General features: G+C 40.8%; 1 protein-coding gene across 1 annotated transcript; it reads right to left on the bottom strand.

Annotated features, from left to right (window-relative positions):
- Positions 1–472: 472 nt before the first annotated feature.
- Positions 473–994, bottom strand: LOC127674827 (ferritin light chain-like). Its single transcript, XM_052170579.1, has one exon. It carries the CDS (start codon positions 992–994, stop codon positions 473–475), a length of 522 nt encoding a protein of 173 aa, XP_052026539.1.
- Between the last annotated feature and the right edge of the window lie 17,243 nt (positions 995–18,237).

Raw genomic sequence — 18,237 nt, 5'->3', positions numbered from 1 at the left:
TCACAAAAAGCAATTAGATGGTGAGTGATGGCGAGTTGGGGGTGGGGATACAACATGATATAGTTCAGATAGTTAGTCCACTTTTTTCTTCTAGGCAAAAATTAACCATACATTTTAGAATGCATCTTGAGAACAGCCCAGCAGCCAGAACTGGTTCAAATCACACCACCACTAAGACTGCATACAATTTTTATGAATTATGACGGTTTTGGGGGGGGGGCAGACCAAACACAGGTTCAGTTCTTTAGTGTACAGATGACTCAGAAAAGAACGGTTTACTTAACACTGCCAGAGACTATCAGACAACAAATCCTTCATTCCACTCCCAACTTAGCTGCTTTTGTTTTCGCAAGGAAACTTTGTTGCCATTGGGCTTGTGGCTTTAGCAGGTGATACAGAGCTGGATGAGAAGCTGGTATCAGCAAAACAGAGGCAGCTTCTCAAGGCCACCAGCCATGGACTCCAGGAGTCCTTAGTCGCTATTGAACGTGAGCCTTTTGAGGAGGCACTCACTCAGGCTTTCCTCCTCGCTGGCCTGCTGGCGGAGGTTGGCCAGGTAGTCGCTAATCTTCTTGATGACATTCATCTCCTTCTCTAAGAAGTGCTTCTCCAAGAAGTGGCAGAGCTGGAAGTCTGCATTGGCTGAACCCAGGGCGTGCAGCTCCAGAAGGACTTGGTTCAGGCTCTTCTCCAAAGCCAAGGAAGTTTCCATGGCATCCAGGCTCCCATCACACCGATATGAGGGCATCATCTGTCCATCAGAGAAGTGGTCACAGCCGCTCTGTCGAGTTTGCATCAGGAGAAGATAGGCAGCCTGACGCTTCTCTTCAGACAGATCTCGGAAGAAGTGAACCAGGCCGCCCACAGACCTGTTATCTTTGAAAAAGAATCCCAGAGAGAGATACCTATCTGAGGCCTCCAGATGCATGCTGATCAGGCGATCGATCCTGGCCTCCACCTCAGTGGTGTAACGCTGACGGCTCCAGGCACTCATGGTTGGTGAGCAAGATGGAGCTTAAGAAGCAACCTGCTTCCAGAAGCAGAATGTTGAAGATCGTTCCGGAAGTTGCGAGTGGAGAGGCAGGAACAGAAGGTACTTATGAGCCCAAGGGTTGGGGACTGGGAGTTTCTAATAGGGCAGGAGGTGGGACTAGATGATGTGCAGTCCCACAACCTTTTCAGAAAAGGATTTAATTGTCCCGTATCTTGTAGTTATTGGAATGGAGGCTTATTTTTTTGTTTAGTGTCCCGGTTTTTTAAAACCATAATTTTAAGGTGAGGTAAGAGCATTAAAAGTTTTCATAATGAAATCTTTCTTAATTATCTGTGACTTAAGACTTTCTTGCTTATTAATTTTGAGCTGGATACAGTATTTTACTCTGCTTATAGTCCCTCATTGTCTCAGGGAGTAGCCATCGATCCCCTTTTCTCAGAGCATTCTTACTGTTAATAGCATCCCCATCTCCCTATGAAGCATCCTTGTTTGGAATATGGATTATACAGTCACCTTATATTTTATTGATAAAAGTGAAAATGGTAACCCACAAAAGATTGGACTTGAATATAATTTGTTTCTTTGTTTCATTTTGAGAGAGTCTCTCAGAGAGTTAAAACTGGCTTCCAACTCCCTATTTATCCAAGGATGACGCTGTGGTCCTAAGCATACATAATCACATTTACCCTGTTTCCACTTCACTAATCATGCCAGCAAGAACTTCTGTTAGTTATAAGTTGTAAGAAAGCATGCTGTTTCCTATGCAACATGCATTATTCACTTCTTGCATTCACTGGACCTAAAAAGTTCTTTGGACTGTCATAAAGGTCAGTTGTCTAACTAGGTATAGGAGTCCTGTGATCCAAGACACCCTACCATTAGCTAAAATATAATCTGAATGAGGATAAAAATGAAATAATGTGTGTTTATAAATCTTATCAAAATTAAACACATACAGAAGATTATAAGTTAGCTGGTCTCCTCTGAAAGGTAGAGACAGAGACCTTAATTTTCTCGTAAGATCTCATTCAACTTTATGATTATATGCTGAGCATTTTATTTGAGAAATGCCATTAACCTTGAGCTGTCTCGTAAACAGCATTTTCCTGTGGGTTTTTTTTTTATTTTATTTTTTTATTTTTTTGTCAAACAGGCATACCCTATTTATGGCAAAAACTCTGAACCCCAAGGAAGAAAGGTAACCTCTGCTTTAACCTTGGGACCTTCCTGTAAAGGAAAGAAATATCAATCATTTTACAACAATTTTCAAAGTTAACTGCTCTACTGCTGAAAACCTGCATTTCAAAATTTAAAGTGAAGTCTGCAGTCTCCTTTCACCATTCAGATTTATGATATAAACTACTTGTTACTAAAAAAGAACCCTAGTCAGAGTCATGGGGTGTTGGCTGATTAAACAATTTATTGTCCTGCAGTGGTGGTGCACACCTGTAATCCCAGCACTTGGGAGACAGAGGAAGGCAGATTTCTCATTTCGAGGCCAGCCTGGTCTACAGAGTGAGTTCCAGGACAGCCAGGGCTATACAAAGAAACCCTGTCTTGAAAAACAAAGAAACAAACAAACAAAAAAAAAAGAAAGAAAGAAAAGAAAAACCCCACTTTGTTGTCAGTATCGCATTGGGACTATATGCTCTTTTGGCCTCAGTTTTCTTGCCTTTAAAGGGGAGATATAAGTATCTCACAAATGTGCTTCCAAGCTAAATTACAGAATGAGAAAATACTGTGAACCAGTAGAACTCAAAACATAGGTGGAAATCATTAATCCATTTTGTAATACAATTATTGAGATCATTTCACTGAAGAGCCAGTCTTCTGAAACACAATTCCTTGTGGTGTTTATGCATGAAAACACAGAGGCATAGTTTTGAGTGTTCAAGATACAAGTCATTTAAAACCTTAGTAAGGTTAGCTTGTTTGTCATGCCTTGGTTAAACAGGTTTATTAATTTATTTATTATATGTAAGTACACTGTAGCTATCTTCAGACACACCGGAAGAGGGTGTCAGATCTCATTACAGATGGTTGTGAGCCACCATGTGGTTGCTGGGATTTGAACTCAGGACCTTCGGAAGAGCAGTCAGTGCTCTGAACCACTGAGCCATCTCTCCAGCCCAAGTTAAAGAGGTTTATACAACACCTCTTGGGGTACTTTGTGATCCTGTTGGCTACAGATGCAATATATAAATGGCAGAGCTGTGTTCATTCAATTCTCTACTCTAAGACTATGATTCAAGAAAAGTATAATGACTTATTTTGTTGGTGATGGCAAGTTTCTGGAACATGCCATGTGAGTGATATAATTCACAGAATTTATCTCCCCTTCAACTCAAAAGTGGGCCTAGAATGGTCTCATGTTTGTCAAACTCTCTGGAAACAAATACTGACATGAGGATGTCTAGATAAGTGATTTATTAGAAAAGTATTCAAAGGGAAGACTGAAAAGACTTGAGGAAATGGGACATAAAAGACATGAAGTTTAAAACAAATGTAATTTCAGGGCTGGAGAGATAGCTCAGAGGATAAACACACTGGCTACTTTTCCAGAGGTCCTGAGTTCAATATCCACCAACCACAAGGTAGCTTATAACCATCTACAATGAGATCCAGTCCTCTCCTCTGGCCTGCAAATGTACATGTAAGCAGAACACTATTATAAATAGTAAGTAAATCTTTAAAAAAAAAAAAAAAACGTAGTTCAGAAAGTCTTTATTTGGTCCCAATTCCAAGGTAGGCCTCCAGAGTACAAACTGCCCTTGGAGTTTATTTCAATATGAAAGATGGAGACAGAGGTTTCCTAGTCCTGTCCTCTAGTTGTGAGCCTCCCCAGGGTAATATAAACTTCCAGGGCCTTACCTTCTAGGCAAGCAAATCCATTAGCCCAAGAACAAGCCACTAGAGAAGGTCATGGATGCTAATAATCATCAGAGGTATACCTTGGCACTGGGTACTGAACATAGCAAACTGGCAGGAGTGATACAAGGTTAAAAACTCAGTACTATTTTCTCATTTTACAAGAAAATTAATGGATAAAGATGTTGTCATGGTTAATACTCTATATTTATCCCGTATCTTTATCTAGCCTGCTTCTATGGATCTCTTACCCTCTAGTAATTCTAAAGCCTGTGGCTGGATTTCTCTCCCAGCAGACAGCTGAAATTCTGTACCTATTAAGAGCCAAAATACATTTGTGGATTGTGTCCTTTTTATATGACTGCGTGTGTACCAGAATAGGTTCTGCATAAAAGAATCATTCTTTATAACAACAACAACAACAATAGCAACACCCTGAAAACATGGGGAAAGAGACTGTTAATGTCAGGAATAGAGGACAAAAATGACATTTGTTGATTGTTACACTTGCCCCTTGCCCTCTAGGATGAAAAGTGTTTTCAGTTCTTCTTTAGAAAAAAATGTTCCATAGAAAGAATAGAAGATGTACATTATGTAGTGAGGTGGCCTTGTATTTTCAGAAGAGCGTGAAGGTCTGGCCTTGGTGGTTGCCAAGAGGTGAGTTGGAGAGACACAGCCGGAGTCTATGCAGACATGGGGTGGATGAGATTTTGATTAGGGGCAGTACTGAAAGAGATCCCAGACTTGGCACAAACCACACCCAAGCACCTGTATTCACTGACAGATCCTTTATTATGCTGGGAAGAAGTCAAAGCAGCTGCTGTCTCAAGCAGAAAACACGAGCAAATAACCTTGGAGGTCTAATTTTTAAGAAGAGGGAAAAAGGGGGGGTGGAGGTCTGTGTTAGAATGGGCTAGGATGAGGTGGTATATCTTGATTGGACATGTTATTTAGGTGAACCAAGGGGATCTTTTCGTTGCTGGACTTGAATAATTTGATTGCTAGATGATGGTAGTCAGCCTCAGGAGGAGGAAGTGCCTAAATAAGGGAGTACATCTCGGTGGCCAGCTAGTTTAGGAATGTAATCTAAGGGTTTTTAGCAAACCAGAGGGAATGAAGAGTTGGGCAAGGCCTGCCAGAGAGCCATGCTTGCCAGCCCTGAGCTGGCTACAGTCCCTTCGAATCCCAGACCTCGATGTCTCCATTACCATCCTTTAAAATCTGCCATGCTCTTCAGGGGTCTCATTTGTCCATATAAAGCCAAATCCGGTCCAGAGCTTCAGCTAAGAAGGCATTTGCATCTTTTGTCTAACCCTCTGATCGACACCAATATTTATAATAAAAAGCACCCTGTAGATTTATTTATTTTTAAAGCAGAGTTTCAGTGTGTAATAGCCCTGGGTGTCCTGGAATTGGATCTGTAGACCAGGCTGGCCTCGAACTCACTGGTCTGCCTGCCTCTGCCTCCTGAGTGCTGGAACTAATGGCCTGCACCACTACTGCCCGGCCTGATTTTTGTTCAGTAGCTCCAAAACAAGTAAACAAAAGTCAAAGTATGCCTAGCAAGTCAGAATCTGAAAAAGCTATGGAATGGCTTATTAAGGGCTTGACTCCAAACTGTACTCACCTGAAAATTGATGCCCCACAAAGAGCAAAATGTTCTCTGTGCTTGCCATTTTCTAAAAGGAACTACAAGGGATTCAGAGTGTAGCTCTAACCTGTTCATCTGTTTCAGACAAGGGACTGCTTAACACCAGGCAGCATTATGAAATAAGGTTGGATCATCATTTTTCTCCTCCAACACACACACGCACACACACACACACACACACACACACACACACACACACACACACACACGGCCTCCTCTTCACTCCACCTGTCTCCTCCAGTAAACTATCCAGCTCAGAGAATTTCGCCTACGGTCCACCCAAACAGTGCTGCCTCACCACATCCCATATCTCTTCACAGACGTTTACTATGGGTACCACAAGCAAGTAGGACCCATCCTCAACCAGGGTTCATTTTGTGTTCCACATATATCTGGCAAGATTTGGATATATTTTCAATTACTGACTGAGAGCTGCCTTGGAGGGTGTTCATTTCTGTTTCCCTGTAAAACAAAACATAACATAACAAAAAATGAAATTCCTAAGATAGAGAATTGTGGATGCTTATGGAAGGACCCCACAGTATGAATTAGGATGGTGGTGGTTGAGAGAATATGGGTTGGCTACCAACTACAAAAAGTGGGTTTGATCCTCTAACCTTGAGATAATCATGGGATTATATTTTCAGTTCCATTTTTTTTTGAGAATGATGACTTAGCCAAAAGCATCATTGTAACTGAAAACACAATAGACATTCTAGAAGACAGAGTGCTGGGTTTTAGTTAGGCAACATGTTGCAAGATGTAGTAAAAGGGATTGTCAGAAACTATTTGTAGTACCTCTGTATCAGTATAAATTCCCTTTAAAAAGCACCTAGTCTTTGTTTTAATTTATCCCAGTTCCAAAAAACACATTAACTCATAAAGGTGACTCATTCCATTTCCAGACAGTGAGATATGGAGGAAACAGGCCACTGGGACCCAAGCCAATGGGGGTCTAACTGATTTTTCTATCAAGAGGTATATAGCTTTGGACAAGTTATTTAACTTCTCCAACTCTTACTCTTCATAGGTATAGAGAATGTACTCTTTAGTTATCTTTTAAGATTCTGTGAAGGAAGTTCAAGGATAGCACAACTTATGACATAAAATAGATAAGAAATAAAGATCAGCTGCCTTGGGAGCTCAAGAGATGGTTCAGCAGCTAAGCGTACTGGCTGATCTTGCAGAGTATCTGGGTGTAATTTCTAACTCCACAACTGCCATTAACTCCAGTTCTAGGGGCTCTGACTCTCTACTGGCCTCCCTGAGCAGTAGGCACACAGGCAATGCTCATGCATGCATATATCCAGGCAAAACACGCAAACCTGTAAAATAAAAATAAAATAAATCCTTCTTTAAAGATTAGCTGATTTTGCTCTCCTTCCCCATGCTCCTCGAACTGTAGGCGTCAACTGTGACTCATTCTACATTTGATTCTCTCGAGTTTTAACTTCCACAGAATTGGAGAATAAACCTAGCCTATCTTCCCACTGATCTTAGATATCCCTTCTTTACTGAAATCCACTGTGTCCCTCCCACTGTTCCTTATCTAGCCTGCTTCTATGGACCTCGACCCTTGGGTAATTCTAGAGCCCCTGGCTGGATTTCCCTCCAAGAAGGTGGCTGAAATTCTGTACTTATCAAGGGCCAAAATACATTTGTGGATTATGTCCTTTTGATATGATTTCATGTGTATCAGAATAGGTCCTGTATGAAAAAAAATCATTCTCTATAAGAACAACAACAACAAAACCCTGAAAAAATAGGGAAAGATACTCCTTGAAGTTACAAAAAGAGGACAAAAAAAAATGACGTTCTGCTTTTTGATGAGTCGTGTTTTCTCTTTTGCACATTTGTTGATGTTGCACTTGGCCCCTGTCCTTTAGGATGAAAAGTGTTTTCTGTTCCTCTTTATAATGAGAAAAAGGTTTCATAGACAGAATAGAAGGTGTACATTATGTGGTAAGGTGGCCTTGTATTTCAGAAGTGCTTGTAGGTCTGTCCTTGATGGTTGCTAAGATGTGGTTGGAGAGACATAGCTGGAGTTGGGAAGAACAAGGAGTCTTGAAATTTGAAAGGGAAATTTTTCATAATACCATTTTCCTTTTTCCTGTTTGAAGCCTCTATGTATTTCTTCTGTTCATTCTGACATCTTACCAGAGAAGAAAATCACCTAACAAGAAATTTGCTTTCACTTAAGCATCGCATAATCTTGTGTGTGTGTGCGCGTGTGCGCGCGTTTGTGTGTGTGTGTGTGTGTGTGTGTGTGTGTTACCAGAGAGCATTTTGATCTTACTTATGTAATGTGTGTGAGGGGTTACTGACAAGAGTGTGGAGACCCCCAGAACAGCTACAACAGGGAAAGCTTCCCCATATTCTTGCAAACTAAAGCCCTTCCTCTAGTCTTCCCCAGTAGTCCTCCCCAAGAAAGAGAGACCACAGTGCAATTAGAGCTGAATTGCACACATGACTGTGAGGAAGGATTGAGTACTCAGGAGAAGGTCTCTGAACCTGCCCTGCCCCTGCCTCCTTCTATGAAGGAATGTCCATGGTCTACAAGCCTCACAGTGATGAACTCTTGCAAGCAAGCATAGCTGACCCTGCAGAGATGGAAGCCGTTTTGCTTGGGAGATAGTGACATAGAACAAATTACTAGAAGAAGATCAGGAGAAAAGACCTGATTCTATTTTCAGAGGAAAGGGGAAAACTTCTCCTTACAAAGTTATACAATGTTTGCTCATAAAGTAAGAGCAAGCTGCAGTATTTAACTCCTGGAGTCAGGACTAGGTTGCTGACTGACATCCTCCATTTTTTAAAAAGCTACATGGCAATGGAGACAGTACAATTAAGAAATACACAGGGCTTCTTTCTCTAATCCTTATGAGCAACCAGCCTGCTGCAGACTAGCCACTAATAACCCTGCACTCAATCTGGGGACTGTGAAGAAAGGGAAATTTCTTCTCGGACTAACTTGACCTGTAGGACTTTATTTATACTTAATCTCATTCCTTACTAGGTCTTGCACCATTATCTATACAAAGAATCACAAATTCTCAGAGATGAGGGAACCTTAAAGGTTATTTAGTTCCAATCTGTATCCAAATTGCTAGAGCTCAATACTTATATAATCTGTCACTTGGGCTTCTCTAGGAGTATAAGCCACAGTCACCTAGAAAACATCTCAGCCCTTTGCTGATATTCAGGAATAAAAGTATTTGTCTTGGTATTTCTGCCCTTCATGATGGGATACAGAAGGGTCTGTTGACCCATGGTAGGACCAACACCAATAACAGAGCCCATTTACAGCTTCCTGGGCTGCTGATAGCTATGTGCCTGACCTTGCTATGAATCTTCCCTCTGGTACTGTTTCTGCCCCCCTTCCATGAAAGTGGCTGCTGTCCAGAACATGGCTCTGTTCACTAGTTCAAGATAAGGAAACATCTATTTGGAGCTGTCTTGCTATATAAGGACCAGATGGTAATGATTAAAATTAAATTAAATTAATGTTTGACAGTCCATGAAGGGCATAAATTGCATGGTGTGCTGCTTGTCCAATCTGTCATCTTGTTTCTCTCAGCTCAGGTCAACAAACAACAGCTGAATGCTCCCTCCCTGGTTCAAACGGCAGCTTATTTTTCTGCTATGGAAATGGATGCTCAGTTTACTAGTTCTAAGGCTTCCATTCTGCCAAAATCATGATTAAGACACTTTAAAGAGCAGAGACTTCATCCTTACCACAGTGTCCAGCCACTATCTCCTGAACAAAGTAACAACAATTATTGGTTATAATTCAGAAACTGAATTATATAATTCAGGGTAATCTGAACCTGGCCTCAGAAAAAAACATTGCCAACATCACAAAGCAATTACCACAACCTCCTTTTCTCCAAGGCTTCTAGAATATGTGGGCAGCGCTGGTGTGTTATCAAGTTTCAAAAGAGTTTATGGTTTCAAATTTTCAAACCACTCATCTGCCAGCTCTTGTCCAAAGAACTTTCAGATGTCACTTTAGTTCTTGCCCCTGTGTGGTCCAGGGATCACTGGTCCAGTATTGCATTGTCTGTTTAGCTACTTAAATCCAAAGGAACCTTTGCATTTTTTCCCAAGAATGTTGTTGAAATTTTAGAATGTTCTGCATTTATTTTTTCTTTGAGGCAACAATCAATTTATACAAAAGCTACATAAATAGTAGAATAATCAACTGAAGTAGGCCTAGGGGACAGGAAGTAAGATGACACCTAGAGAGCCCTCCAAAGTAACATGGGTTATTGCTCTTGATGCTAGCAATGCTCCTGGAAGGCCTTCAGCTGTCGGCCACTTGGGCATCTGCTCCAGGGAAGAACACTGCTTGAATATTATCATTTCAAGGGCAATTTTTATCCCTTACTTGGGACAACTCTGGAGGCCCATTCATATTTTCCTTAATGTTATGTTACCTGTTGGGTCCTGCCTTTCCAATTACCACCAGAATCCTTTCTCAATTCACTGCAGTCTCTGTTTTAGTGCCATATCATTATGACTTTCTACATCTATCGTTTTTTATTGGTATTTTTTTTATTTACATTGCAAATGATTTCCCCTTTTCTGGGTCCCCACTCCCCGCAAGTCCCATAAGCCCTCTTCCCTCCCCCTATTCTTCCATCCACCCCTTCCCACTTCCCTGTTCTGGAATTCCCCTATACACTTGCACTGAGTCTTTCCAGAATCAGGGGCCACTCCTCCATTCTTTTTGGACATCATTTGATGTGTGGATTATGTCTTGGGTATTCAAAGTTTCTAGGCTAATATCCACTTATCAGTGAGTGCATACCATGATTGATCTTTTGAGACTGGGTTACCTCACTTAGTATGATGTTCTTCAGCTCCATCCATTTGTCTAAGAATTTTATGAATTCATTGTTTCTAATGGCTGAATAGTACTCCATTGTGTAAATATACCACATTTTTTGTATCCATTCCTCCGTTGAAGGACACCTAGGTTCTTTCCAGCTTCAGGCTACTACAAATAGGGCTGATATGAACATAGTGGAGCATGTGTCCTTATTGCGTGCTGAAGAATCCTCTGGATATATGCCCAGTAGTGGTATAACAGGGTCCTCAGGAAGTGACATGCCCAGTTTTCTGAGGAACCGCCAGACTGATTTCCAAAGTGGTTGCACCATCTTGCAATCCCACCAGCAGTGGAGGAGTGTTCCTCTTTCTCCACATCCTCGCCAACACCTGCTGTCTCCTGAGTTTTTGACCTTAGCCATTCTGACTGGTGTGAGGATAAGCACACATTTTCCCCTTCCCCTGGTCCCACTAACATATCCCCCTGAGCCCTGGTTCCTGCTTTCAGTTCATTCATTTATCTTACCAATGCTCCCATTATATATAAATATACATACACTGCACATATAATACATATACACATCCATATACATATATTGTTTGGAGTCAGTTTCCCCTCTGGAATATAACTTCTGCAATATCTGAGCATGTGGTACATCTATTTCTTGTTTTGGCTTTACTACTTAGAAAACTGCCTAGCACATACAAAGATGCACATTATCTCTGGATGGGTGAATGACCGGTTGCCTGTAAACATAGCTACTTCTTTTGACTTAGGCTGCCTCCCCCTCTTCATGCACATCCCAAGAATGTGTATGCCAGGATAATGTACCAGTCTATAGAGTAGGCTTAGGAACTGCACCAACCAATTCACTTGGTAAGCAGCTTCATAGCTCATAAGGGATGCCAGACATTGCTCTGAGGACTCTAACAATATATAAAATAGGCATAACAGCTAGAAGAAGTAGACACTGCCATTCCTGTCTTAAAATTGAAGAAACCAAGAAATGGAGAGATAATAGTTTGCCTCAGCCATTTAGTACTAGCAAACTAGTATTTGTCTCCAGAACCTCTGCCACTTGGGAGCTGTATAATTTTGAGTAAGTTATTTTCAAAACTGGATTATTTTTCCCTAAAATGGGCACATTAATGGCTACCATGAGTAAACTGTAAAAGTATTTCATGAGGTTATATATATGTAAAATGCAATGTCAGGGTCGAGGTTAGTCTTGATAACGCTCATTCAAGTGCCGTGCTTTCCCCCTGAATTGCAGTGAATTTTAATTGTATTTATTATTATTAGTGTGTGTGTACATGCACATGCCACAGTGTGTGTGTGGCGGAGGGATGTAGGCATAATTTTTTCGACCTATTTTAATAAGGGTTCACTCTCTCCTCTAGCCCACTACCCATCAGAGGAAGTGTAAGAGAAAAGTTATTAGGACACAGAGGAAGTAGATTTGTTTAGAAATAGTTCTTTGGAGGTGAGTTCAATCTTTGTTGGCAGGATATCAGCAATTCAGTCCAGTAGCAAACCCCAAATACATATCAGTAGCTGTATCCATTTCTCCTGACAGACACCACACATGAACCAACAAGGACAGTTCAATCCAGAAGAAACCACAAGGCTTGCCAACCATCCTGAAGCCACAGGAACCTCAGAAGAAGATTTTTTTGGCCAAGTTTCTCTCTAGGGTGTCACCACAAATGGAACTCAGCAACATAATGTAAAGTGAGACAATCCATGTGTATCTTGTGAAGAATAGTTAGTCAGAGCAAAGCAAACCAATGTGTGAGCCCACACTGTCTGTGGGGTCATATTTGTATTCCATCAGACCATCCTGCATCCTTTCAAGTGTCTACTTTAGCAAAATATCCTTTCACCCGTGTACCCCAGCAAAACATCATTTGTCATAACTGACTTTCCAAACAAACCAGAAGTTGCCACTTCAGGGGGATATCAGAGGACAAATTTGTGGGATCAGTTCTTCCCTTCTATCTTCACATGGGTTCTGAGAATTGAACTCAGATCTTCAGGCCTGCATGTAAGTGTCTATGCCTGCTTAGATGTACCACTGGCCCATGATTTTGTGGGTTTTTTTTTGGGGGGGTGAGGGTATTGAGGCAGTGTCTCATGCACCACAGACTGATCCAGAACTCATAGTGATCCTCCTGCCTCAGTCTCACAAGTGCTTCAAGGAAAAGCCTAAGCCATCATTCCTGGCTTATCTGCTTTGATATTTTCTATATTGACTGCCAAACAACTTGGGCAAAATTCTCATCCACTGCTCTGATGCTCCACATACACCCCCAAGTCTGTAATCACCCCCATTTTGTACTTCACCTTATTCCTGTAGACAGGCTGATGGCTAAAAGGTCTGCACATTTGCTCTTTCATGTCACATCTTGAAATAACATTATTTTGAGAGACAGATGCAACCAACTTCAGGTATCTTGACTTCCCTATTAGATCTAGTAGCCGAAATCCTAGATTTTCATTAGCTGCTGTCACTGAGATTAACCAAAGCCCAGCTTTGAGGAAGAGTACTAGTTAAGTCAGTGCAGATCCCCCTATAGTACAGTCCATGACATCCCAGCTGTGAGGAAAGAATTGACAGTAGATAGCCCTTACTTAGTTCATAGCTCACTTAAAGGCTATCTCAATTGAAGACAATAACTAGAACAATCAGATTGTTTCATGAGTTTCTGTGGTGACCATATATGGTGACATACAGGTAAAGGAATATAAATTTTCACCCATCTTGACCCAACTCATGACAATTCTGAGGTAACATTCTAGCTCCAGAATGCCTTTGGGGAGTCTTTAGGGCCATTACTGAGACACAACTGACCTTCTTCTGCCCACTCCTGTTTCCTTATTTTTTTTTCTCTCCAGATGTTGATCCCAGGGGTACAATCCTGAATGAACATACAGCATCCTATACTATATCTCAAAATCAGATCCCCAGAAAACATATCCAGTAAGGAAGGTGTGAATGTCCAGGTTCATCCACACTCATTCCAAGGTCTCTGTGTTCCCAGAAAGACTACAAAGTCCAGGCAACAAAATGGCCTCACAGGATCACAGCTCCCCGGCTACCTCATCCCTAGTTATTGTTTTGAACCTCTCCTCAGAGGCATGACTGGTCTATTCTGCCTGCTTTCATGAATACATAAAGGAAGCTAGAAAAATGAGGCCCATGAATCAGTTCTTGTGTACAACTCATCACCTCAACCCAAGGCTACTTTTTCCTCAAGGATGTAAGATGGATGATCACAGGTTGCCACACCACACTGGTTCTTTGCTTTGACCTCCTGAGTCCTATGAGGATTTATGAACAAGAAACAGGCTCATTTAACTGTATGTCAGAAGCAGACAAAGAGTCAGTCATTATTGTGATTGTAAACAGCCAGGTGCTTCATACATCTCTAAAGTGGAATGCTATATTTATAAATATGTCATTGAGCAGAGATCAACCTCTGTAATACCCCTCTGGAAACAACCAATCATATTTATTTGCTTTGACCACAAATGGTATTTTAATCTCAGTAATCATTAAACATTTTCTGTTTTTAATGGCCCATAAAATCGTAAATAGAACCATATGAAACTCAGTTTCCATTTGATCTTAAAGAATAGGTCAAACAAGTGGGGATTTGGAGAACAATGGGGTCCAATGGTAGGTGGAGTGGGAAATATGTTTAATGTGTAGTAATATTTATGCATGGGAAATTGTTTTAAATCATTTAAAAAGACAGTTAAACATTTGAAAATAAAACAATAAATAAGACAAATAGTCCTAAAATGAGTAAAGCGACTGCTTTATTTAAGCATGTATTGCTGTGTTTGTTAACCTGATAAAGAGATAGAAAAAAAGCAAAAGAAATCCATTCAGCTGTATATAACTGTTTATGTTCTTTTAAATTCTCTGTGGGAAAATGCTTTGTCTAATTAAATAGATCTTCCAAAGCCATCCCAGTATGCAGCTCTCACAGTACATAGGCAAATTCTCAGAAACACAGAAGGATTATTTGTCCAGCCATTGATTTATTATACTAGTTTTAGTTTGGTTGGTTGTTTTTTCATTACATATTTCTTTTTAGACTAGGTCTTACGTTTTGGGTTTTTTATTTTTACTTAATTTTTGACAATTTCAAACATGCATATAGTGTATTTTGAGCATATTCGCCCCATTGCCCTCTCTTAACCCACTCCTACACTCTCTGAAACCCTTATTGTTCCCAACCAATGTCCTTCCTTCTTTCATGTCTCTTTTTGTTACTGGGTTTAGTTAGGGGTGCTTGCATGAACATGGAGTAGACCCCTAAAGAAAAACAATTCCCTTTCCTGTAGCAACTATTCACTACCAATAGCTCCTCGGGCAGGAGGGGGGCCTCATGAAGCGTCTTATGGGCTCTATCTTTTCCAGTTGCTGTGAGTTCAGGCTCTTCTGCTTTAAATTTTATTTATTTATTTATTTATTTCATCATTCATTCATTCACTGTAAGTATAGAGCCTCACTCTATAGCCTGGGCTGACTTCAAATTCACTGTGTAGCCCACTTTGGCCTTGAACTCTTGAAAACATCCTCCTGCCTCAGCTTCCTGAGTTCTGGGATTCCAGACACGAACCACCATGCTCAGCACTCAGAAAGGATCTTACTCTGTAACACAGGCTGGAGTTTGCTATGTAGCCAAGGCTAGTCATAAAAAATCTTGATTATACCTATAATCAAGACTTGCCAAATTCTACCCATATGTCATATGACTAGCTTCTATTTTATGTTGTTCCTTTGGAAATACTATTCAATTTCTGACCTTAGCTTTTGTCTAGGTCACCAACACAGAGCTGGTATTGTTAAGCAGACATGGATACTGATCAATATACTGTCTTTTATACTGGGAGGTCATAGAATTGATGCTGATGTCAATTTAAATGGACAATCAAAATGTCAGGAACAGATGCTTCTCTCCCAGACCATACATTTTTACTCAGGGTGCCAAGTAGTTAGTTAGCAGCCTTAAGGATTTTTTTTTCTGGTAAGCCTCAGATTCCCTTGGATTATATGAAGATGTTTCTAAAATGCTATGATTCATTGCTGATGGAGTCACCTGCCATTTAGAATTCTGCAAATCCTGTGGCTCATGCTGTGAACTTTTGCTTCCATGTCCCAGATGTTTATAATCACTTCATTCCAGGATCCATATAAAGCAATTACGTAGCTCCCTCCAACAGGAAATTGACGCAGGCTTAATTCAAATATCCTATAAAATACCTTTTACGGATATCAACGTCACTATAGAAGGAACTGCTGAATTTTATCTTCAGTTCTATACTAGCTTTGATTGTGGGAACACAGTTTTAAATAGAATGATGTTTGTCATCATTGAAATAGCTTGGATTTCGTGACCACCCACATAATCTCCAAGAGAAACATGAACATCAGCCTTGTTACAAAGCAGCTCCTGTAGCAGAGCTCCGGAAAAATAATCTCGGCATTGACACTGGAACCTGCATCTTTAATAAGCTTCTCAAGGGAGTCTCGTGCCCTCTCCATGTGTGCCCTAGAGGTCGATTATTTCACTGTAGGCATAGTTCCTGCAGTGTCACAACTGCTTAGTAGCTCTCTGCTTTAGAGGAAATGGCAGCACTTGGTGATTATCTCTACTGAGATGTGTGACTAATCATTGTAAAGATGGTGTGACTGCCCCACCCAGGCCCTGTTTACAAGTCTGGCACACCCATCCCCAGCTGCTTACTCTAGTTTACCAAGAGCCAGGACCAGCTCTATTTATTTTATATTTAGCAGCTCTGGAGCGGTGGCTGCTAACAGCTCGCAGCTGCACTCTTCTGTGGAGAATTGCTCTCAGCTGGTGGACACCTTCCCCAGCCATGCCTGAGAGGTTATGCACCCAACACAACCAATGACTGACTGCAATGGATAGATTGAGCATAGATATTCATAAATCTCTGGAATAATACTTTTGAGTGCTGACATGACATCCAAAAAGTTTGGATAACTTTAATTCCAATTAAGAAAGCTTAATTGAAAAAAAGAAACCTGTCAACAGGTTTGTGTGAATAATTCAGAATCTGCAAAACTCTGAAATCTCAATGCTTCTTGTAAGCAAGCATTCTAGACAAGAGATACTTAGTCTGTAGGAACAAAAGCCCTTTGCCACAAGGGAGAAAACTCTGTGGTGCTATGCTTGCTCCAGAGTTCCTTGTAGGATCAGAGTGATGCTAGCTAGACTTTTTGCTAAAGTCAGATGATTGCTTAGCTTCCTTTACTCACTTTTTCCTTGTTACTTTTTCCTAGGCATCTCCCAATGACACTCCAGAAGATAAGAAGTACTGACCAGAATGTAAGAAAAAAGAAAATTCCATCGTTAGTTATGAGAAGGCAAATTCATTATAATTGAAAATGATATGGAGGTTCCTTCATAAATGATATGGAGATTATGTGGGAGAGGCTTTTAATATGATGTATCACACAGCCCAGACACTCCACTTACGAATATAAATCAAAGTCAGCAATACCAATATCTGTAGGGCAATCTGCATAGCTATGTTTATTATAGCATTATTGACACCATCTAAGGCATGAAGTTAACCTCAGTGTCCATCAGTGGATGGATGAAGGGTTAATGAATATTGACTCAATGGAACATTATTCAGCCTTAAAAATAAGAATATGCTGTTGTTTGCAACAACTTAAATAAACCAGGAAGACATTATGAAAAATAAAATAAGTGAGACTTTGAAACTCAAAATACTCTATGATTCAGATTTAACTTACATATGGCATCAAGAAGGATGAGAAAGTCAAGGATAGAAATAAAATAGAATAGTAGTTGTCAGGACAATGAGGAAGAGAGGAATTGGAGGTATAGGTCAAAGGATATCATGTTGCAGCTAAATGGGCTGTACATATCTAAATATGAAATATGTAACATAAAACTGTATTTAATATTATACACTATAAATTTGTCAAACTATAGATTTTAGATGTTTTTACCACAGAAAAGGGTAACTGAGATGAAGGACATATTAGGCTGCTTGACTGTAGTAACCATTTTGCTTCATATATGTATATATCCAAGCAGCTTACAAATAATCTTTTCGAAAACCTGTATGACTCTACATTATACTACCTAAGTCAATACTGCTCCTCAGCACTTGAGGAACTATCTCCTAAACAAATGTTATAAAAATAACAAAATCAATGTGGGATAAATTCAGACATATGAAGGGACCAGGTAGATGAACTGTAGATCTTAGCGTCTCCTCCATTACTCCCATCCCTCAGTCTTATCCTCAGCCTAGTAGCAGACTTCCTGCTGCAGCCGTCTACAGCCTCCCCTTTCTCTTTCTCTTTCCTCAACTTCAACAAAGCACATAGATCTTATCCTGCAGCCCTCCTCCTTTCCACTCATCACTTTATACTAGCCTCGAAATCCAGCAAGCATTCCTTGGGAACCCCAAAGCCACTCAGGCTAGGGAAGCAGGCAGGTTAACTACAGATCTTCCTCCATTTCCTCTCGCAAGGCTCATCCTCAGCCTTGACTCCCTCCCTGCCCCCATCTCCAGATTATGTGCATCTTCCACTCTAACCTCCCCGAACCCCATCACTTTATTCCAGTCCTCAACTCCTGCAGGCAGCCATTCCCTAGGAACCTGTAGGCCACTCTGGCCAAGAAAGCAAGGAGCCTATCTTCTGATCCTCACATCTCCTTCTTCTCTTCCAAATCTAATTGCCCAGTCTCAACACCATGTCCATAGCAGATCAGTCCTTACAGTCTTCCCTCCTTCCCAATTTCCCCCTCCCCACTCATCTTGTTATCCCAGCTCCCAACTCCAGTGGGCATTTTCTGGGAAACTGCTAGTCAAGTC

Source organism: Apodemus sylvaticus, chromosome X (assembly GCF_947179515.1).
Source record: "Apodemus sylvaticus chromosome X, mApoSyl1.1, whole genome shotgun sequence".
In the NCBI taxonomy this organism is placed as follows: Eukaryota; Metazoa; Chordata; class Mammalia; order Rodentia; family Muridae; genus Apodemus; species Apodemus sylvaticus.
Note: the sequence above shows the minus strand (reverse complement) of the source record. Positions and strands in the feature narration are given on the sequence as shown.

Excerpts from the sequence above, each read along its gene's own strand:
- LOC127674827 (XM_052170579.1), bottom strand. The coding sequence starts at position 994 with ATGAGTGCCTGGAGCCGTCAGCGTTACACCACTGAGGTGGAGGCCAGG.